This window comes from Prenolepis imparis, unplaced genomic scaffold (genome assembly GCF_030444845.1).
Source record: "Prenolepis imparis isolate NDT839.2.m4 unplaced genomic scaffold, iyPreImpa1.0 SCAF_14, whole genome shotgun sequence".
Taxonomy (NCBI): Eukaryota; Metazoa; Arthropoda; class Insecta; order Hymenoptera; family Formicidae; genus Prenolepis; species Prenolepis imparis.
Window position 1 is genome coordinate 9,411,322 of NW_028141172.1, and position 24,665 is coordinate 9,435,986.

At 34.4% G+C, this 24,665-nt stretch overlaps 3 protein-coding genes across 3 annotated transcripts; all 3 read right to left on the reverse strand.

Annotated features, from left to right (window-relative positions):
• Positions 1-3,305: 3,305 nt before the first annotated feature.
• LOC145945101 (uncharacterized) lies at positions 3,306-4,511 on the reverse strand. Its single transcript, XM_083053932.1, has one exon. It carries the CDS (start codon positions 4,509-4,511, stop codon positions 3,306-3,308), a length of 1,206 nt encoding a protein of 401 aa, XP_082910058.1.
• A 168-nt stretch (positions 4,512-4,679) lies between these two features.
• On the reverse strand, positions 4,680-6,648 carry LOC145945102 (uncharacterized). The gene is made up of 3 exons (XM_083053933.1): positions 5,396-6,648; positions 4,905-5,297; positions 4,680-4,809 (listed from the first exon to the last, which is right to left on the reverse strand). Exons 1-3 carry the CDS (start codon positions 6,646-6,648, stop codon positions 4,680-4,682), a joined length of 1,776 nt encoding a protein of 591 aa, XP_082910059.1.
• Positions 6,649-15,679: 9,031 nt separating this feature from the next.
• LOC145945009 (uncharacterized) lies at positions 15,680-21,863 on the reverse strand. Its single transcript, XM_083053773.1, has 5 exons — positions 21,842-21,863; positions 18,387-18,592; positions 17,263-17,624; positions 17,086-17,155; positions 15,680-15,849 (listed from the first exon to the last, which is right to left on the reverse strand). Exons 2-3 carry the CDS (start codon positions 18,392-18,394, stop codon positions 17,288-17,290), a joined length of 345 nt encoding a protein of 114 aa, XP_082909899.1. The 5' UTR covers positions 18,395-18,592; positions 21,842-21,863; the 3' UTR covers positions 15,680-15,849; positions 17,086-17,155; positions 17,263-17,287.
• Positions 21,864-24,665: the final 2,802 nt, after the last annotated feature.

Genomic DNA, 24,665 nt, shown 5'->3' on the forward strand with positions numbered 1-24,665 from the left:
TATACTACATAACATCTATTTATAAATGTGGCAATTTTAAATGTAATATTAACAAACTTTATACATACATCTTTTTTTTGTATCAAGTTTTTTGCTTATGCAGTTTTTATTTAAGTAAATTTTTTTTAACGTCTGTTTTGTACAGTTTTACAGTTATACATGTAAATTAACACATTTGTAAAAACATTTAATTTTCTTTAATTTCAATATCTTTTACTTGAATAAAGTTTAGATCCGAACACAGTGGAATGGCTTTCTGGAAGCTGACCGGAGCTGCAATATACCTTGGATCCTTCGAGAAGTACGTGACTGCTTATTAATATTAGTACTTTTAGTTATATATATTATACGAGGGCAGTTCGATAAGTCAGTGACTTTTACAAGATATACCACTCAAATTGCAATCTAATTTTATTTCTGATATTTACCATCTTATTTAAGTATACACACCAAGTTTCAAGTAGATCTGTCAAATAGAAATTTTTTGACAGCGTTCTAAAGCGGATAAGTTTGTGTTTTTTGCTAAAATGGAAAAAAGTGAATTTCGTGTGCTAATAAAACATTACTTTTTGCGTGGAAAAACCATTAAGGAAACTGACGAAAAGCTAAAAAAGTATTATGGGGACTCTGCTCCGTCGCATGGAATGGTTCACAAGTGGTTCACTGAATTTCGTTGTGGTCGTACAAGCACGAATGATGCTGAGCGCCCGGGACGTCCGAATGAGGTCAAGCAAAATTTGTGCCCTGTGCACAATTAGTTAATTCCAACGAAAAATTAATTTTCGTTGGAATCGACGCACCGACATCCGCGTACGGCTCGAATAGCCTATCTATTGCCGATTTATATTTGATTATACATATATATTTTGATTTATTTTCAATAATTCAACGATAAAAAATAAAGTGTATATGTATGTCTCATAAAAATTAATGTATTACTATTTCTTTAAAAAGTTGATTTATATATCCGAAAAAATTGTATTCTCATCTTAAGTATATGCCACTTATCTTTATAATATCTTCCAATAAAATAGCCGCCAAAAGGATCCTCTTAATTTAGGAGGAAAATTCCCTAAAGGGATATTCTTAAAATGCTAGAATATATCCTTAATGAGATGTTTTTTTATCCGTGTATTATTAAAATTATTAATCGATATAACAAAAAACAGTCTTACAAATGGACATTTGTTACTTATTACATGTATATTTAAATGTTACACATATAATTGAATATTTTTTATGTATTTGACATAGTTAAATACACATTTTTGCTTATTTAGTTATTATTTTTAACATTAATTGTAAACTTATAAATTTATTATAAATTTAAATAAATTTATTTTATTAATTTTTATTATAAATTTATTATAAATTTATTATATTTATTTATTGCGGCGCTAAAGTTGCAAGAAAAATTAAAAATATATTCTCAATTAAAAATATGGAAATATTCTTATCTATTAAGAGGACTTATTAATGCATTTCAAGAAAACAATTTTTTCGGTGTAAGATTTACTAAGAAATGTGTATTTCTCATTTCTACATCTAAACATTAATGTCTTAAAATATAACGTTACGAAAATTTTACCATTCCGAATGCGCCGCTGCCAAGGAGTCTCGTTAGTGTGATTTGCTCACGTTTGATTTTAGCCAGCATAAATTTATTTGGATTATATTGCAACGCAGGACTGTATAGCGTATTGAGCTGAACGTTTCCGATAGGTACCTCATGTAGAATAGTAGTAGTAGTAGTAAGCAAAACTTGCTCGTTACCTTCTTTGCGTTGTCGATATACTATTATAAAGTTAAAATATATTTAAATAATATTATGCATTGCAAATTTTAAATTTTGCTCTTTTAACTAGTAAGTTAGCTTTTTTTAGAAAATCTCTCTACTTACTACATTAATCATAATTTTTAATTAAAAAAATGTGTATAAAATACTTACAACAATAAGTAAGATAGCAGATTACAATAACGAAAGCAGCAAGGCTTAACGTCAGTGTTAGCGCACAGTCAGAGTTACGCAATTATATTGCGTAGCTCAAATTATGGAATCATCACCTTTGTTATATAAAAATATAGTTATAATTTATTTGTCTTATTTTAATATTTTTACTTATAATTTTATCATTAAAAATATTTCATTCTTAAAATTCTGTAATTCATTTATATGTATGTAAAATAAACAGATATTTTCAATGTGTATCTTTACACTATGTGTACTTTTACTTATATGTATGTCGTTTTTTAGATCCGTAGAAAGCAGACTAATTAAGAAAATGGAAGAATATTATTGCAAAGAAAAATGCTGATAAGCCTGAATAATTATTTTATGCGTAATCAGCATGCAATAATATTGATTGTTTCGGGGCCCTGTGGCCTCCACGCGATTAATCTCCGGCGTTTGTCTCGGGATCGGGCGTGGTCGAGAAAAGACGTATTTCTTTCTCTGATTTATTATAATTTGTTTATTTGACGCCTTGTACGTCAGTAGGATACAACACTCGGTACGATTAATACACAGGCGACGATGACGAACTTCGCTCGTATAATTGGAATCGCGAGGGACGACGATGTTAACGCGTCGGACGTCGGGAGAGAGAGAGAGACGGAAGTCGTGGTAACGGCGTGATCCCCGCATCGCCGCCGCGCGGCGTGCGGAAACGGATCGGGATTGGCGGAGACGCTGTCCGCCGATAGCGCTCAGGAGATCCCAGGCGAAATAGCGCGCGGGCAATATGAATTATTATACAACGCCGCCCCCCTTGAAAGGACGCGCTTTCAAAATACAAGAAAGATCGTCGCATCACAACGTATTTGCTTAAAACAATACATAAATAATTAACGCATTGGAGCAGTACAAAAGAAACTTGAATTAGATTCGAAGCCGCTCGCAACGGTTAACAATGACGAGGATATAATTTTCGAAATTAAATTAATCTTTGGTTAATGGCAGCGATTTCTTGCTATCTACTCAAACAACAAAGTAAACTTAATCTATATTTACACGTCTATCGATAATATTGCCAGTTTCGACAAAGGTCTTGTCAATGACAATTTCGCTGTACGGACAGTCGCGGCGCGCGTGATGCCATCGGAACCGGTGTGCACTTCCTGCACGCGGCCTAGGAGCCACTGTAAAGGAGCCAAGCCCTGTTGTTGAATGAGCACCAGTTGTTCTGGTTTCAACTGCATGCCTTTGTTGACTCTCCATTTGGTTCGTTCTTGTAAGGAGTGGAGATATTCATTATTCCACCTTCGCCAAAAGTGCTGCCGTATTTGCTCCACTCTCTGCCAGCGCGTCAATCGATTCTGTTGACGTCATGCACATCGTGGCACGGAAAGCTGTTGAGTGCGGTACCGATTAAGAAATGGCCTGGACTGAGATACGCCAAATCGTTCGGATCGGAACTCAGTTGTGTGAGCGGCCGAGAATTTAAAATTGCTTCTACTTCGCACAACACTGTCGACATTTCCTCGAATGTCAAGTGTGCCTTGCCAATGATTCGCGACATATGGTGCTTGGCTGACTTTACAGCGGCCTCCCATAGACCACCAAAGTGTGGCGCGTTAGGAGGCATGAAACTCCATGTCGTTTGTTGCTCGCGAAGGAATTGTTGTACATCGCTCTGCGTTTGATTATTGTTCATGAATTCGTAGAACTCTTTGAGTTGCTTGTACGCCCCGACGAACGCGGTACCATTATCGGAGTACATACAAGAGGGCTTGCCTCTTCGGGAGATAAAACGCCGCAACGCTGCAATAAAACTCTCGGAAGTTAGATCGCTTACTAGCTCGATATGAACGCCTTTCGTCGCGAAACATACAAAGATAGAAATATACGCTTTATGGTTGCGGGCGTTGCGTCGCTTGCCCTCTCTTAAAACTATCGGGCCAGCGTAGTCCACGCCACAGTGCGAGAATGGCTTTGAAATGGTAACGCGGCTAGTAGGTAATGAACCCATTAAAGCTTCCGAATGGATCGGCTTGGCCTTAAAACATGTTACACAATCTCGGACAATTTTTCGCGCGGCGGAACGAAGAGATAGGGGCCAAAACCGCTGTCTGACGGCGGCCATAGTGGCCTGTGTTCCTGCGTGTAAGTTACGCACGTGCTCCTGTTTTACTATGCGTTTTGTTAATTCATGCTCACGCGGTAGCAGTATAGGATGACACGCGTCGAATTGCAAACTGGAATTTTTTAATCTACCCCCTACACGCAGTAGTCCTTTCTTGTCTATGAAAGGAGATAGAGAAAGTAATTTACTAGAAGCGCCGATGGCTCTGTCCTTGTTTAATTGTTTGTATTCGTTAGGGAATGCGACCTTCTGCACCGTTCTACACGCGACCTCGAGGGCGTAGGATATCTCGATGTGTGAGACGAATTCTGTCGGTGCACTCGGTTGATGTATCCTGCGCAATCGGAGACAATACGCTATGATGCGGCATACCTTGCTCAGGCTGGAATGTCTTTTTAATAACTCGTTGATGATAGAACAGTCGGACATGAGGACGCTGCTGTCCTTCGCTCTTCAGGGACCTCGTCCCCCAGACGGGTGAAGTCTCCACTTGGCCAGCGATCTTTGTGGAATTGTAGAAATGTGGGGCCGTGCCACCACAAGCTTGCGTCTACCAGCTCGCGTGGGTAGTGTCCGCGCGACAAGATGTCGGCAGGGTTATCCGCTGAGGCAATGTGCCGCCAATCCTTGATTTCGGTTAAGCGTTGTATCTCTCCTATCCGGTTGGCCACAAATACCTCCCACTTCCTGGAGGACGAGCTTATCCAATTTAGTGTGATCGTGGAGTCTGACCATAGAAAGATTTCCATATTAGACAGATTAAATGATGCGCGAACCTTATCTAGTAAACGCGATAACAACAACGCCGCAGATAATTCTAACCTCGGTAACGATATCGCTTTCAACGGTGCAACGCGAGATTTTGAACATAACAGTTCGGTGCGATATTGATTCTCGCCGAGTTTTGTTCGTACGTACAGACAGGCTCCGTATGCTTGCTGGCTGGCGTCGGCGAACCCGTGTATTTCCACGTGTTGTGGATTCGTGGCGAATTTCACGCACCGTGGTACTTGCAATTGTTTTAGCTCGGCTAACTGTTGTTCAAATTTTGACCAACGCGTGTGGATGTCTTGCGGAACAGATTCATCCCAATGGCTTCCTGCTTGCCACAGTTCTTGCAGGATGAGTTTCGCGGTGACGATGATGGGACCGAGGAGTCCGAGAGGGTCGAATAGCCTAGCGACAATATCGTGCGTTTGGAAATGATGTCGCAATCTTCGCAAATGTCGTGTGAAATTAGGAAAATATCCTCGATTTGATCCCATTTTATTCCTAAGACGCGAGAGGTTGCGTCATTGCTGATTGTGACCGGCCTTTGACCTTGATTCGTGCTGTCCTTTATTAATGCCGGGCAATTTGAAGCCCACTTGCTGAGCTCGAAAGCTCCTAGTCGCAAAAGTTGAATTATTTCCTCTCGAATTAGCTTGGCTTCGTGGAATGCATCTGGCCCTGTCAGCAGATCGTTGACGTAGAAGTCTCGCTTGATGATCTTCGATCCCATCGGGTATTCAGCCTCGTGTTGTTCTGCTAAATGCTTGAGGCACCTCGTTGCCAGGTATGAGGCAGAAGCGGTACCGTAGGTGACGGTGAGCAGTTCATACGTCTTGATGTCAGAGCCTGTGTCGCCTCGCCATAGGATTCGCTGAAGTGACGTCTGCGAAGTGTCCACCAGAATTTGCCGGTACATTTTGATTATATCGGCGGTGAAAACGTACCGGAGGGTTCGGAAGCGCATTAAAATGAGCATCAAATCCTGCTGAACGACAGGCCCCACCATGAGCGCGTTATTTAGAGACACTCCTGTGCTCGTCTTACAGGAAGCATCGAATACCACCCGTAGTTTCGATGACTGCTCTGAGGTCTTAAACACACAATGATGTGGTAAATAAACGGACTCCCCCTCGTTGGGTTGCGGAGATATCATCTTCATGTGGCCGAGTGAGGCGTATTCATCGATGAATTGCTCGTAGAGGGGTTTCAACGTTGGCTCGCGTTTGAAACGCCTCTCGAGCGACTGTAATCGCTTTCGCGCGATTCCCTCGGAATCTCCGAGCTTGGCGATGATTTGTTCTTTGACTGGAAGTTTTACTATGTACCTGCCGCCAGGAGCTTGAGATACGTTTTCCAGGAAATGCTTTTCGCAGCGTGCCTCTTCGATGGTGTAGTTGACTGACTGGTTGGCAACGTCCTCTTGTCGCCAAAATCTGTCTAACTGCTCGTGCAGCTGCGTGTTGGTCGCTGTTGCGTGGAAGGATTTAATTCCTTGGACTGGCCTTGGCGGATTACCCAATCGACCCGCTAGTATCCATCCCAGCCGGGTCTTCTGCAAGGTCGGGTGTGTCGGTGATGCTTTGATCTGTCCCACGCATATCAAGTCCCAAAATAAGTCTGCGCCGATAAGAGCGTTGACGTCAGCGGACACATGGAATTGCGGATCGGCGAGCTGTAAATTGCGTGGAAGATCAAAATCGGTTCGCTTGATAGTGAAGGAAGGAAGTCTATCCGTGACCTGGTCAGTGACGATGCATTCTATATCGAAGGAGAATGCGTTAGTGCGTGATTGCATCCTCAAACGAGCGGTAATCTACGTTGCGTAGATTTAGTAGTCGCGCCGTTTATGCCGGTGATAGATATGTTTACGGAGCGTGACTTGATGCTGAGCATGGACAGGAAATTCTTCGATACAAAATTCGCCTGTGAGCCGCAATCTAGTAATACGCGACATGGCACTAATGAGCTCTTTGTTATCATATACGTGCACGACAGCCGTTGAAAGCATGGCATACTTGCCGTCGAAAGAACGCGATAGGTGCATGACCAGCGCAGTCGGTGATGCCGTTGAGCTTGATTTTTCAGACGCTTCTTGATTGGAATCCGTCGTTTCGTTGGAAGCGGTCGCGTGCAGCAACGTGTTGTGTTTGGCCTTGCATGCCCTGCACGCGCCCGATGTACATTTATTTGCCGTATGCGACGTAGATCGTAAACAGTTGAGGCAAATTTTTAACTTGTGAATTTCGGTGTTTCTACGCGAAATAGTAAGGTCTAGAAACTCTTTACAGTGATATATCGAATGATCACCCTTGCAATAACTGCATTTGAATTTTAATGTCGCGGCACACGCAGCCTGGCGTTTTCCGTTAACAAAAGCACGAGCGTTTGTACCTTTCGTAGACGTAACATTAGCCTTACCGGTAGCCTCGAGAACTTGACATCGATGCGCGATAAAATCAACTAGCCTTTTGAAGGTCGGGATATCGGATCCCGTCAATGACGTTTGCCATTCTCGCAATGTGAGCGCATCGAGTTTCGAACTTAAAATGTACACGAGTAAATCATCCCAATGCTCGGTCGGACGATTTAGCGCACGAAGAGCATGTATGTGTTTGGACGCGCCATCCGCAATTTGTCGCAGCTCGATAACATTTTCTTTATGCATGGAGGGTAACTCCATTATCGCTTTAACGTGGGTATGTACGATGACTCGTTTATTGTCATAACGTTCCTTGAGCATATTCCACGCGATCTGATAATTGGCATCCGATATTTCCAATGAACTGATAATATCGCTCGCATCCCCGGTAAGCGAGGATCGCAAATATTGCAATTTCTGAACGTTGTTTAACGATGCATTAGAATAAATGATCGAGTTGAACGCGTCGTAGAAAGGAAACCAATCATCGTACTTTCCGCTGAACGTCGGAAGGCTCAACTTGGGGAGCCGCACGTGCGTAGCGGTTTCTCGAGTTCCCGAGGCGCTCGACGTCGACGGCGAGGGTGTCATGACGTCGCGCGAAGTGGCGCGTGGCGGATCTAGCAACTCTCGAATTCTAGCCGACAGATTGTAAAAAACTTCCTCGAAACCCACGCGATCGTTATTCTCGGTATCATCGATCATCTCTAATTGCGATTGTACTACATTGTATTCCGACCAGTATTGTTCTAATTTCGACCGGCGTTCCGCGAGCTGAGCCGTTACCGACGGCGTGACGGGCCCGATTTTATCAACATACGTGCTGATACGTGTGCACGATCCTTTAATGATGGCGCGCTGTTTCCTTAACGCGACCGGATCCCCTTCGGAGAACATCTTGAAAATGGCGGCGCGAAATTGGCGGGACGCGAGAAAGCACGGATCGATACGGCGTACCCGTTAACAATACCTGAGAATGCGCGATATCGATAGTTTAACCTCGATGACCTTGGGTCGTTGACCTCTTGCGCGGCTGGGCAGGAAGGCGGCGACGCTCGGCTCGAGTCCCTCCGGCACGAATGGGCAGGATGGGCGAGGACGGCTCGACTCGTGGCCTCCTTGCACGACTGGGCAAGATGGCGGATGAAACTCGCCTCGTGTCCCCCTGGCACGATTGGGCAGGATGGCGGTCTCGGCTCGTGTCCTTCTGGCACGACTGGGCAGGACGTATGAGCCTCCGGTGGCGTAGCTCTCTCTCTCTCGGCAACGGGGCCTTGTACCTCGTTGTGCCGGCGGCGAGCTTGCAACGTGCGGTCTCGTGGATAATGGCCGTCGTATGCGTATGCCGGCCTGGGTTGTTTGCACGTGGCCGTGCTCTCGTCGTTTCTCACGAACGTACCTGGACGTCTGCGCTGGATCCGGCTCGAAGGACCAATGTTTCGGGGCCCTGTGGCCTCCACGCGATTAATCTCCGGCGTTTGTCTCGGGATCGGGCGTGGTCGAGAAAGACGTATTTCTTTCTTTGATTTATTATAATTTGTTTATTTGACGCCTTGTACGTCAGTAGGATACAACACTCGGTACGATTAATACACAGGCGACGATGACGAACTTCGCGCGTATAATTGGAATCGCGAGGGACGACGATGTTAACGCGTCGGACGTCGGGAGAGAGAGAGAGACGGAAGTCGTGGTAACGGCGTGATCCCCGCATCGCCGCCGCGTGACGTGCGGAAACGGATCGGGATTGGCGGAGACGCTGTCCGCCGATAGCGCTCGGGAGATCCCAGGCGAAATAGCGCGCGGGCAATATGAATTATTATACATTGATAGATATTTGTTAAAAACAGAATTTATGAATTTGACTTTTGTTTATATATGTATGCGTATATGATGGGTTGTATGTTCATTAATGTAAAATAGATTATTAATTTCGTATTTACCTGGTGAACCACGTAAGTGCAATAAAAAGCCAATAATCGGATATATTATAATTTCCGTTTTTATATTCAAGTTATTTTGAATAATAAAATTAAAAATTAAAATAAAATTTTACTAAATACTACTAAAACTTCTCGATAAATATAAAGTTGATAATGACTTCCACATCCACATGCACATTTAACATTTAACATTAATTTTTTAACATTAAATCGACATCAGTGAAATTTATCCTAATAATGTTATTGGCTTAGGTAGTTCGCAGTGAACGTGGTACGAAGATCTGAGCTGGCCGCCACAACATATTTTCCATACATCATCATGATCCGCATAAGATCATTGTACACAAAAACTTTGAATTTAACCATCTCTTTTATGAATAAAAATTTTTGCACTGCAAAAGACCGATGTTAAACAGTAAATTGTGAAATATCTGTTTTGCGCCGTAGCGCTCTTATAGATATTTATTAAAATTCAAAAAATGTATATATGCATAACACAAATAAAAATACCGAGATAATATTTATCGATCCTTTTCATTTCATATAAGTCGATGATACCTAATGTCGTTTATGTGTGATAAAAATAATAATTCGTCATCTACATGTTGTCGACTTTATATTTATAAAATTGCTTAAATTCAATCAAGTTTTCGTTTTCTCTTATTGTTATCAAAATAGTCGTGAATTGTCTTTGCCTCTTCCCTCAAAGATCTACACAAACAAGCTTGAATAATACATATTTCAATTATTAAGATTTTTAATTATTAGAAAAAGAGAGAAATATGAAAAAATGTGGATAATATAAAAAAATAATATAATAATTATATAAATAAATAATATAATAATTATATATATATATATATATATATATATACAGAAATATATATAATTATTCAAGAACATTCGTTGTCACAAGACAGATTTTATATTTTCCAGTGTTATACCATTCCGCGTCTCGATTATGACTTATTTCTCAACAATAATATCGCTTCAAAAACGTGAACCTAAATATCGATTACAATGTAAAAGCTTTTTGATACTTTAATCAAACTTTGACATAATAACTGGTAATTTCATCATTTAAACACTTATGTATAATAAGTATAGTTATACATACTTATACAAAATTAGAAAATGATAAAATGCATTAATTGCAATTAACAATCAGACAAATTGTCATTATTTTATTTGCATATACAATGTACATCATATTTACATGTCGAAATTTTGCAATATATAAATATACAATATATTGTTACGTCCTGTGGACTCCACGATTCTTTTCTTTCGGAGAATGCAAGGCGATATTTGAAATATTGCAGACGCACAGATAAACCGACAATCTGACAGGCGAGACAAACATATTCCGAGACAGTTCCATCGTAAAAGTAAAGAGTAAATACAGAACTTGAGAAGCAAACAGATCAACTCATAAAATTCAAACTATAACTCATTATATTCTAAGAAATTAAACTATAGTCGACAGTTCTCTAAACGAAACCAACACTCGGAAACTAATAAAAATTTAGAAGAAAGACTAACAACGATAACCGAACCTAAACAATTCTCGCCTGACAGATGGTCGTTACGCGATATCTGCCTGAGATAAATTCGAGAGGGTAATAAAAATATCAACCTCACTTGACTACAACAAATTCTCCATTGGACGAAACCTAGAGCTCTAAACAAAAGCCCTAACCAATCGTAGTAATTGTAAAATTAAAAGAGACGCCTCCGGGACCTAAAGGGCGTCATTGAAAAATTTCCTATTCGTCAGGAAATGTTAATAAACCAATGGAGAGGAGGAGCAAGAAGGTTTATATACCCGCGATATCCCTCGAGAGATTAGATTTTAATCCGAACTTTCGAGCGCAGTTTGCCGTGTACAAGCTATTCGAGCTCGTATCTAGACTCTTCGGACTTTTATATACTTTCAATTTCGAAATCCGCTTTCAACTCAAATTCCGACGTTCGTTAGAGTGCAAGTGAAAAAACATAGTGGAAGTCCGGAAGACCACACAACCAGACTAGAACCCTGCAGCCATTATTAACAACGCACTCTACTAACAGTAAGTCAAGACACACATATATAAAGTACAATTTTCACCCCGTATCAAAATAATTCTTGGATTTAAGATAAAGCCATCTTCTTTATCTCCTTTTGCGCAAGTCCTATCATATCCAACCCTAAACCTTCTTCTCCCTCTCTCTTCCGCCCCGAAAATCACTCAGGATTTCCCGTGATAACGGTGAGATCCGTGATTTCACCCATCTCCAAAAATCACTCAGGATTTCCCGTGATAACGGCGAGATCCGTGATTTCACCCGTTCCAAAAATCACTCAGAATTTCCCATGATAACGGCGAGATCCGTGATTTCATCCATCTCCAAAAATCACTCAGGATTTCCCGTGATAACGGCGAGATCCGTGATTTCACCCGTTCCAAAAATCACTCAGGATCTCCCGTGATAACGGAGAGATTCGTGATACCGTTTCCCATACCTTTCCCCTACTCAACATTATCCAGTCTCTCTCTCCCTCTCTCTATCTCTCTCTCTCTCTCTCTCTCTCTCTCTAGAATCCTACAAGCGCAAGGAATAAGAAATAGAATTAATAACGACAGAATGGAAAGAGAATAGTATTCCAAGAATTATTTCGAAATTGCACTCCATCGCCTCGATCGATTTTTCTTATCGTTCGTCATTCTTAGTGGACGACTTAAGAAAGCGGACTTCGAGAGCTGGAGCAAAGCATGCGCGAAATCGTCGGAATCGACGCCTGAGGCAAGAAGTAGCTCGGGCTACGGCCGATTCATTCCCGGACGATAGTCCAACCCAGGAATTATTAGAGCGCTTAATTACAGAACACATTCATATAATAAATAAACACAGCAGAAATAGGAACCCTGACACTCCCCTTGACCCTCTGATTTCCTCTCCAGAGCCATCGCACATTCCATCTTCTGCACCTCAGAACCACCCTCCCTCTCCTTGTCTCAATCAGTCTCCCTCCCCCTCTCCACTTAATATAGAATGTGACGAAGGTTGCACTTGTCAAGAGGTAGTAGAAATCCCCTTCATTTATAACGAGGCCTACTCCTTTTTAAGGAGACACATCGGGCATATTCCATTCCAACACGAAGACGAATGTTATAGATGGCTCCTTTCTAATTTCCCTATACTAGAGCTCCCATTCCCAGAAGGTGTTTACACCTGCGGGCCAGACGATCCCGATGAAGAGCAGTTCATGAGAATTGTAGCGGGAAGTCTCCCCGGCGCCCTCATCCCTATGTTTACCCCTATCCATCCCAACCCTATCGGATTCCCCGTCGATATCCTCCGCGCCTTCCTTTTCCCTTCCACCGTCGAAATTACCGAACTCTCATAAACTAGCATTCTCTCTCACATGCACACACATGGACACTATTTTTATATATCTATTATCGTTTAAATTATTGTAACCACCAATCGGGACCCTAAAATTTAAACAATAACTCTTTCTTCTTTCTGTCCCGATTGAAGACCGCCGTATCTATGTATCACCCGCGATTTATACACAATCATACACACGAGCATCTATTTCTTTTCTTTTTTTCTCGACTAAGAGAAGTACACAATTAGAATAAATAATAATAATAATAATAATAATAATGTGTAAGTATAATATGATTCTTATAAATTTAATTCTTCTTTTCTCGTTCTTTAAAAAGTAAAATAAATTGTTTTAATATGAGGCCTAATACTCTTTAATTTATAACCCATTCTCACTCATTCCCGTAAACCAAGATCGCACAAGGTCCCATACTGCGCAAAAGAGATTAAATTCTCTTGCCGAAAAGGGACCACCGAACGAACGGCCCTTTAAATAGAGTAAGAGCGACCCTTGCGGTCGTTGACCTATTTGGGCCCAGACGTTCGTTCAGGTCGAACAGACGGATAGTCTGCCGTCGTTCGAGATAAATTTAGTTACGTCCTTCCTTTCGACTCTTCCTTCCTTGAGTCTGGACGTAACAGTAATATAGAACTGCTGTGGATCCCATCTCATATAAGCACAAGTACAAAGTAACGAGGAGGCTGACACTTTAGCTAAAACAACGACTGAAACACAGTCCGACAACTGTATCCCTATTCCTTTTACCGATTTTCGTGAAGCACTTAAATACAAATGCAATCTAAGCACCAAAAAGTTCATTAAAGAACAGGGCCAAATAAAAGGTAAAGACTATTTCAAATATTATTATAAAAATAACAATAAACCATGGTTTACAAATAAAGGCCTCCCACGAGAAATTATTGTCACTATCAACCGCTGCAGATCAAACCATTATAATCTAGCTGCATTACTATCGAGAGTAGGCATTATAAAAGAATTAAAATGTGAATGCAATGCTAATAGACAAGATTTAAACCATATAGTTTGGCAGTGCCCATTGTTCGATGCCCAAAGATTAGTTTTAAAACTAAAGTTAAACTTTAGTTAAAAAACTAAAAAAATGCAAACTATACCTACCGCTAGATATAAGATTATTACTCTGTAAGCCAAATATTGAAGCAAGCTCACATGTATATCATTTTCTAAGAAAGTGCAATTTACAAATATAAACAAACATAACACATTAAAAAAAAAAAAAAAAAAAAAAACGCAGATATTTACATCGTGGAAAAATATACATGGTATGCCTCAAAAAGTATATTGCTGTATACATATATCTAATGTAACCGTATATATCCAATGAAACAACCTATGTATACCAAAAAGAATATGTATTAAGTTGTAAAAATTGTAAAAATCATGTAAAGCCGTATAACTGTCTACTGAGAGTTTTTTGAGCTTAAATAAAAAAAAAAAAAAAAAAATTTCAAAAAATTAAAAATTTTAATTTTAAAATAATTAAAAATTTTATAAAAAATAAACCATTAAAAAAATTTTCCCCAAATTAAATATTAATCATTCTTTAAAGATATTTTCAAAAGTTCGATAAGTTGGATATTTCAAAATTTACGAAAGTTAAAGCATGTACAAACATTTTTTTAAATTAAATAATTTTATAACAAAAAATACTCTCACTGATCCTCGTAAAATTAAATAGCAAACATGCTTTAATGATACTCTATTTATGTTAAAAAATTTATGTAAAAATATTTGTCTGATATCTCAAAATTCACGGAAGATAAAATAACCACATAAATTTTCAAAAAAAATTTTATAAAAACTATAAAAAATAAATTCTTTCACTGATCCTTGTTAAATTCAATATCAAATATCCTTTAATGGTACTTTATTCATGTAAAAAAATTAATTTAATATCTCAAAATTTGCGAAAAATAAAAATGCATATTTCTTTAAAATTCAAAAATTTATAAAAAATGAATCCTTTCACTGATCATCGCCAAACTCAATACCAAACATCCCTAAATGATAGTCTATTTATATAAAAAAATTTATCCAGATATCCTAAAATTTACGAAAGTTAGAGCAACCATAGACATTTCTCAAAAAAATCAAAATTTTATATATAAATAATGAACCCTTTCACCGATCCTCGTCAAATTTAATACCACTCATCCTTTAATGATAGTCTATATACATATATAAAAATATTTATCCCGATATCTTTAAATTTACGGAAGTTAGAGCAACCACGCGCACGTACGTACGCATATGTATAGATGTGCATTTTAAATTTATGCAATAATTGTTATTTCTTAATAATACGTTTATGTGATTCTTATTTAATATTAATGTGATTGTGTGTAATGTAATTCTTAACTTAATGCTATTTATTTATATTAACATGTATTTCCTATTATTTTTTTTATTTATAATTTATTGAAAAAATGTGATTAATGTAAATATTTAGCGTTTGACATATTAATATATATTATGTAAAGTATAATCATACTCAGGTATAAAGAAATTTTACTTGCAAAATTGTCAACAACATATTTTTTATAAATCATCGTAAAAAAAAATTAATACATATAATATTTAATGGTAATATAAATAATTTGTAAAATGTAATAATAAATGTATACAAAAATCAATAAATATAACTTATAATATATAACTAAATATAAATGTATATATATATATATACATATGTATAATAAACATTACGTAAGTATTATTAATGCTTATATAAATACTAAAACATTGTTACAAATATTAAGTATGATTAACTAATTTAAATATCTATTGTTGATGTAAATATTAAGTATGATTAAAACTAATAATATAAGAACTTATTTAACGTTAAATACATTTAACATATAATACAATATAACTAAAAACAATCAAAAAAATAATTAAAATCAAATTGACATAAAAGTAATATATATGTAGAATTAAATAATAAATATATATGAAACATTATAAACATGTAAGACATTATTTTAAATATCTATGCTTTATTTTTGAAGATTTACTAAATAATGGGTGTTTTATTATTGTAGCTGTTAATGTATGTGTTGCAGTTGCACCTATAATAATTCAATCAAGTCTGGGGTTCTCATACAAATTATGAAAAAAATGCACCTGGTCCAATATCTGAAAAGTACGTATTCCGATCGTGCGTGCAATATGTTTGAAACGTAATGGTGGATTTATATGTAATATTCTCGCGAATTTATATATCTGAAATAAATATTATTTTAAATTTGATATTTATCAATCAATAATTTCGTAATTAATTATAAAAAAAACAAAAACAAGATTTTTAAATAGTAAGCATAAGTAATTATATCGATATGCAGTGTATTTCATTTTAATTTTTCTAGGCAAATATATATCTTTGAAACTAAGCGAAATACGAAAAAAAAATGATTAAATAAAAGTTGTAACACTTCGAAAAAAAAAAAAAAATTAATTAGCGCTTGTAAAATTATTAGTTTGCAATTAGCAGCTACATACTTTTACTTACAACCATCTATGTGTTTTTTTTTACACCAATTGATTTTTCTCATTATTTTATGCTTAAAAGTATTAAGATAGGATAATCAAAAATAAATATTTTTTTTTACGAGATAGTCCATAATTTCAGTCTAACTAAAGTATAAAATATTTCGTGTAAACTATTCATTTTTTGATCTTACCCTAATAACTTTTTACGCCAAATGCGAGGAATTGATATATTAAAAAAAAATAAGGTATTTCTATTTAAAAAAGAAAACAAAAATGATCTTCAAATGACCTCGAAAATCGCCCTCTTAGAAAACAGTAAGTAGCGAAAATTTCATTTTTTCTTGAAATTTTTATTTCGATAGTTTTTTCGTATTTTGTTTAATTTCGAAGACATATTTTTCTGAGAAATTAAAATAAAACACCCTGTATAAAATATCTAACAATATGAAAGAAAAAAATACGTACATTATATACATATATATAACATATACATATATATACATATATATAACATAACTGTTAAATATATATATAATAAAATATATGTAATACATGTGGAAATGTGAATGTATGCGTAAGTGAGTGGAAGAGATTTAAGCGAGTGTCACAAAATCTATCCAACTGATACGATTCAGTGTAACAGCGATATAAATTAAATGCGTAAGTGTCCGCACGAGAGCATATAAAAATGTATATATGTGTTTGTATAAAAGTGAACCCTAGAGAGCCCAAGGCCCAGAGCTCATTGTCAGTAGAGATCGAAGTGTGAGAGCGTGTATTAAGCTCTTAGAATGCACAGCGTAAGTGTAATTAATAGTTTTTTGCGAGAGTTTTCTGTTACTGATCATTATATTGCTTGATTATTTTTATAATAAACGATTCTATTACCATCTTAAATAAAATCCTACATACATTTTAAAAATAAATTAATATTATAATAAAAACTTTATAAATAAATATAAAATTTACCTCGTCAAATTGTTCAGGTGAATATGCATTATTAACAGCCACAATTAATGCTGCATTTATATTGACATGACTATAACAACAAATAGTATGTATAGATATATAATTAACACACACACACACACACACAATAAATCTTTATAATAATAAACAATATTCTATTTAAAGAAATGTTATTACCTGAACATTATTTGTTCATAAATTTTCAATAATTCTTTAAGTGTTGTAATGTTCTTAGCATGTCTGATAGAGCAGAAAGAAAAATATTAGCAGTTAAAAAATCAACTTTACGCTTCATTTCTCCTGCTATTCTTTCATTTTTAGTATCGGCTATGAGTTGATTTGTAAAGTTTGCTAAGTGGAACGACAGATAATCAATGATTATTAAAGAATTATCGGAACAAATAAGGCCCTCCAACATTTTATAATCAAATCGTTCTTTATATATTCTGGATGCTTCCTCCCATACAGAGACCCATGTAGTCTTATTCGCATACTTTAAACCATTACAGTAAGTCCATTTCTGCCACCCAGGTACAATTCTGCGCAATGCAGAAAAGATATGTTTTATTTATTTTGCTATATCTGTTATCGATATTTAGCATACAGTCTTTATTTTAATAAATCTCCAAAAATGAAGTCCATATTTAATCAAATATAAACATATAACTCTATATGTGTGTCACTATATTTTCATTTTCTCGATTTTTGAATGTTGCCACATTATGCGCTACATATTTAATCTCATTAATTATATGACACGCTATGTATAAGTAGACATACTTTTTATTCATAAATAGACTCGGCCAAAAAAAAACGATACATTTAAAAAGTAGTAAAAAATTGTGAAAGTTAAAGCGCATTTTAAAGAGAAAAGTGTGAATTTTTACGAGCTATTTATCCCATTGAGTTACGTCAATTGATTCACGCCGTGCAATTCAAGAAATTGGACCTTTTATTTATCAATTTTGCAATTCTCACTCTGTTATTTGTCATTGCAAAATTGATCATTCGACATAATTGGCACTAAAATTTCCTCAAACTACAGACTTCCAGCTTTTTTTTGTTTTTTAAACACCTTGATATCATAATTATTGACTGGGTTATAAATTCTTCAACCTTCACAATTTTTTACTACTTTTCAAGTGTACCTTTTTCTTTGGCCGAATGTACATATATAAATATATACATGCATGTTTTAATATTTGATGTTGCATGGTTTTTTTCTCCAGTAATAAATATATCATATATAAGCGTACAAGATTTAAAAAGACAAAGAAATATAATGATTAAAAGGCACTTACGTGTACATATTTCTTTCAGCATTATTTAGATATAATTCTAATTGACGTTCAGCTGCTCTAATGCACAAAGAATTATTGATGATACATGCGACTCTTAAGAGTTCTTGTTTTAAAGATTTATCAAGATCGTTGTTAGTGGGTATCGTTTGATCGTACGTATCGTCAGGTATAAGTAGAAACAGGTTTTTTATTTTCGCTAATACGTTCTGCAATTTGAAAAAAAAAATTATTTTTATATATTTCAATCATAAAATTATTTACAAACACATATATAATATATATAAGCGAAAAATGTACATTCTTATTGACTAGAACTATTTTACACTTCCGTAAGTGATTAATAATATACTTTAAATTAATTAATCTCTTAAATAATTTTTTATACCGTTTAAATACATACAATTTTAATATGTTAATATTTTACGTAATTCATAATTTTTTAACTAATATTAGCTTATTACGAAGAAAATACATATTAGGTAATAAATTTTAAATTTGCGTAAGGGTATTATATGATAAATGTTTGCAATTATAAGAGACTTCATAAATCATATTATATTTTTTTGAAACTAAAACTTTCAGTTCAAATTTTTGATATCTGTCAATAACATTTTATGATACAAAAAATTTGAATATTAATTTTTTACTTAATTATTTGTCTATTGTATTATTTACTAAAGTTGGGTACAAATTAATTATAATCTTATTAGAATTATAATCAATTTCAAAATATATATTTGAAATATAATTTCCTAAGGGAAATGTGATATAATAATTAATAAAGTAATATTAATACATTTTTTTTAAACATGGTTAATAAAAATAAAATCTCAAATTGAGAATAATTTAATTTCTTGTTATTCTTGTACCAAGAAAAGTGCCTCATGTGCCCAAAGTGCATTAAAAATCATGTTCAAACAAAAATTAATTTTTCCTTGATACTGACTCATTAATATCAGCATCTTATTTGTCGGTTGAAATTAAAATGTCTTTTAAAATCAGATTTTTTGTTTTAAGAAAAAGATAAAGTTGGGAAAATCACTTTATAAAAAAAATTTATTATCGCTTCTCATTATAGATTTTAAATTAATAACTCGTTACTGTGATTCATTGTCAATATTGTAAAGTAAAAAGGGTTATCGTATTGTCACAATTTTCATTCTTTTTAATGATATTAAAGTTAAGTTTTATGCATAAAACACAACAATTTTTTAAATATTACATATTTTTGAAAATATAATAAAAGCGATTTAACTTGATTATCTGTATATAAAGTATATAATAGTTTAATAATTGTAAATCCTTACACTTTTTAATTGGAAAAACAACTTTTTTTGGAGAACGTTTCACTGAAATTGTCTTCGTAATGAAAAAAGTAGGTATGTAAATACGTAAAAATAAGTTTTTTTGTTTAATATTTAAACAGATTAATATAAATATGAAAATATCGCTTATTTATACACTTTTAACTTTGTGCAAATTCAAAATTTTGGTTGTATATTATAAATTATAAATTAAATTTAATTTTATGTTTAAATTTGTTTTTAATATCTATAAATTTCTATACAAAAAAAAATAAAAACAAATTTATATTACATAAATTGATTTAAAATAAAAGTTATAAAATTTCTTTGCAACTGTAATTAAAAGGTGATTAGAAATCAGTATTCTTAAATTGTATCGTAATATTTGAAAAAAATTAATGCTTTTAGTGAGTGCGTTTGCACATATGTTAGAAAATATGCCAGATAAACTCAAAAATAATTATAGAGATATATTTAACATTTATTGTAACGCATTACTGAAAAAAAGTAAAGTAGTGAATTTGTTACAAATGACATTACTACGTTGCCGAATGAAAAAAAATATTGTAAAGATAACTAAGCCACACGTAATGCGTTACATATCGATCTTGAAAGAAGACAACATCCATAATTATAAGATTTCCATTATAATTATCATGTAATTAAGTTTTGCTATTATTCTTAATTATTTAATATCTTATTGTTAGTATTTAAGCAAGTCAGAATTATGATATAAAATTGTTATCATATAACTTTTTTAGTGATACAATTTTGTATTTTTATTGATTTAGTATTTAATTTTATTGATATACGAGGCGAATTTTTAAAGTAAAGTCCGTTTCGAAATACAGAAAATATTTTAACATATAAAAATAATTTATTGTAGCCAATAAACTTCTATAATCTTACTTTATTTTTGTACATAATCACCATTGCCCACGCATTTTTGATATCGTTTCAACAGCTTTCTAATTTTATTGTCGTAAAAGTCCGCCGTCTGTGTCTTAAATCAATTAATAAGGTCGTTTTTTAGTTCGTTTTTCTTTTTATTCTTTAGTTCGCTCTGAGAAATTGAATAGACAATTCTGAAACTGTAAACTGCTGATTTTCAACAATTTTTGTATTCACTTCTATTAAACCTTCTGTCATCATTGTTGGACGAAGAGCTACGCTCTTTGTCATGGACATTTGTTCGTCCTTCTCTAAACAAACGACACCATTGCTTAACTTTACTGTCACTCATAACATTTGGTCCAAAAACATTACAAAGTTGTCCATTCAATTTCCTAACAACGAACTAAAGAACGGCGTTACTAACTGGTTCAAGACACAGGCGGCAGACTTTTAGACGATGGAATTATGAAGCTGTTGAAACAATATCAAAAATGCGTGTAAGTCAATGATGATTATGTGGAAAAATAAAGCAAGCATGTGGAAGATTTTTGCAATATTAAATTATTTTTATATGTTAAGATTTTTTTTTATTTCAAAACGGATCTTACTTTATTTAAAAAATCCGCCTTGTACTTTATTAGTGACAATACCTGGAGCGAATCGGGAAATTCATCTGTTTTATTTGGAAATGCAAAAATAATCGATGTATATTCAAAAGCTTTGATCATAGGGTACCATGCTATGTAATCTTTCTCTCGCCATAAGTAGCTCGCAAGTTTCCAGAATATGGCGAAATCAAGTTTTCTATTTATCGCCATATAGAATGCATCATCGATGATTTGCGCTCGATTAAGAACATGTATTTTAGAATAGTTTTCAGAATTTAAGTAATGTGCAAGTTTTTGCCAGCTCACCTCATCATAGTTGACTCTATAGTATCCTATTATTGAACAGATAAATTTTATCGATTCTCTTGAATGTATAAAATAAAAAGATTTTGAATTAAATTAATTTTATTTTTGCATATTGTTTTAAACATATATAAACTACTTTATGTAGAAATTGAACAAATATACATATTGTAATAAAAAGATGCCATAATTAAATTAAAAATTAAAGCTCTATAAAAATAAATGGTGTAGAAAATTAATATATTAAAATAATATATTTATATATATATATATTTATATATATATATATATTAATATATTTAAATTAATATATTATAATTTATATTATAATTTATTTAATATTTACCAGTTTGTTGTATGTTGACAATGATCCATTTAACTTCTTTATCAAGGAGTATTTTCAACGTCGGTGTTGAGTTCGCTAAACAAGCACTAATATTTGGCCAATTTATGTCAAAATTGATGTTTGTGTCCATAGTATAGGTGACGGGTATAAAATATGATGTTTCATCAAATTTGTCGTTAAACTCTTTCGATATTGTGACATGATCGCTAGAAAAATCTCGTGTCACATTTAGCACCGGACAATACTTTTGTGTAGACCAAATATTCATCATTTTTTTCAAGTTCCGAAGGTAATAGAAATAGTAAGTATCGTATTTTTTTGTTTTATTTTCCATAACGTTCCACAGATCATCGGGAGTTTTCGAATTAGAGGAAGACAGTCTGTAAAATTTAACATATTGTGTGGCAATAAATGCTATATGATTTAAATTATTCGCATTAGCAAAATATAAAATTATAATTATTTGTTTTAACGAATATAGCTTGAATAACTTTCACTTTAATATTAACTTTGACTCTTACAAAGGCCAATTAATATAAAGCAGCGGTTGATTTTTTTACAAAATAAAGTTCAATACTGCAAATTGCATAAAATAATGCTAATATATTTTATGCAAACCATAATTTTATTTTTTCAATTAATTACTTAATTATTTTATTGGCATATTTCAGTGTTTTTGTTATATATTTTAGAGGGTGTAATATATATATATATTTATATATATATATATTTATATAAATATATATATATTTATATATATATTGTTATAGCCCGAACTATAACCAGTAGTTATTAGAAATTAGAATTTACTGAATATCTTTATAGAATACTGTAAAACATTTTTGCTTATAAAAGAGCGCTCTCGACAAACGCTCGTCGCTTGAAAACGCTAACGCAGCGAGACACGCGCGAAGCACCGGAAACCGCGAGATGCAAGCGAAGACCTGCGACTTCAACCTGCTTCGCTTGCAGTTAGAACAAAAACGCGTGAATATTACTAACCAATCAGAGACCTGTTTCCAAGGACCTTTCCCGAAAGAAATCCAAGAAACAAAGAGGATATAGGACGGAGAGCCCGCCCGCGAAGGCAGTCTCGAATAAAACTCCTAAACATCAAGACGGAGTCGCTAATAAGAATCCGGAACATCAGGACGAGACTCACTAATAAAAATCTGAATCATTAAGAAGAATTACTAATAAACGCTCGCTAGCCAAACCTCGAATGTTACGCGAATATTTAATTAAAGAAATAACGAGAAATAAAGTGAAACCAAATTTAATCAGAAATAAAAGTGTATTTTAAGAGAAAGAAAAGAGTACAACACTCCTAACTTCCTACGAAGTCCTGCACGACCCGAGGATCCTCATCCTTAATTCGGCGCAACCCCAGTGCCTTGCTCGAGGCACACAACAATATATATATATTTATATATACATTGTCTGAGTATTTGTATGTATATATTTTTATTATAATAGGTCTTATTTGTTTTTAACTATTTTGTTAACAAATTTATTTTTAACAGCATTTACCAATTTTTTATATTTCAAATTTCAGTTTGTATCATACCCAAATTTGAATAATCATCGGATACACTGTCCTAAAGTTATCGTATGTGTTTTTATCTTCTTTAGAAAAGTTTTTAATGTACATTTTTGCTCTTACATATATTATACACTTCTTTTAACGTTTTGTGTATATATTTAATATACAGGGTGTCCGGTAATAGTCGCATCAACCGTCGTGTGCAGGTAGAGCTAGTTAAACCGAGTAGAAAAGTCCTCTACCATTTTGCGATATTCTCAATAATAAGAGAGATATTAATTAATAAAGATCAGCCAATTCGCGTGACGACGGCGAGAAGAGACAGCCCAGTTTTATGTCGTTACTAAGCATGCGGCGAAAAGAAACAGTATAATGTTACACGGTTGCTAAGCGCGCGATGAAGCGGGGAGGAGCGCTTTACAAAAGACAGTAACTCCATACGAGTAGCGCTAACTTTGGACCCCCGAGTGGGCTGTCTCTTTTCGCCGCACGCTTATCATCGCGCGAATTGGCTGATTTTCTTTAATTTATTTCTCTCTTATTATTGAGAATATCGCAAAATGGTAGAGGACTTTTCTACTCGGTTTAACTAGCTCTACCTGCACACGACGGTTGATGCGACTATTACCGGACACCCTGTATATGTATAGGATTATATATATACAGAATTTTCTAAATATGGACCGATGGATAATATAGTATTGTCTAATAACTTTACACCCATATAATATAATTTAAGTATTACTGCATAAATAAGATCTCATAAAAAATTGTTATAGTTAAGATTATTATTATTGCCAGTTAGACTTTAATTTGTATTAAAACCAGATAGTCATATTATAATATATGTTTTCAAATTTCGTATTGTATGACATTTGAGAAGAAGCACATTTTTATTTGTTTCTTTTTGTTTGTTTGTAGAGAAAATTTTATTCTTTTTTGTGTCACTTAATAATTATAAGACTAATTAAAATAAACAAGACAGGTTATAGAATATTGAATAAAAATTTATTTTAGAAAAATTCTTATGATAGTCTATATAAGGAAACTTCCCACACAGCACATGTAAATTCCGAGAATGTTCTGAGAATATCACAAAAGTATATTGCGTATGTTCTAGAAACATTCGAAATACATACTGCGATATACTGAGTATGTACTAAGAATGCTACTATGTCCGATTTTTCCTGCTTCTCAGTACATACTGAAAATATCTTTTAGTATATAATAAGTATATCTATAGAATGTCTTGAGTATGACATTGGTATACATATATGTACT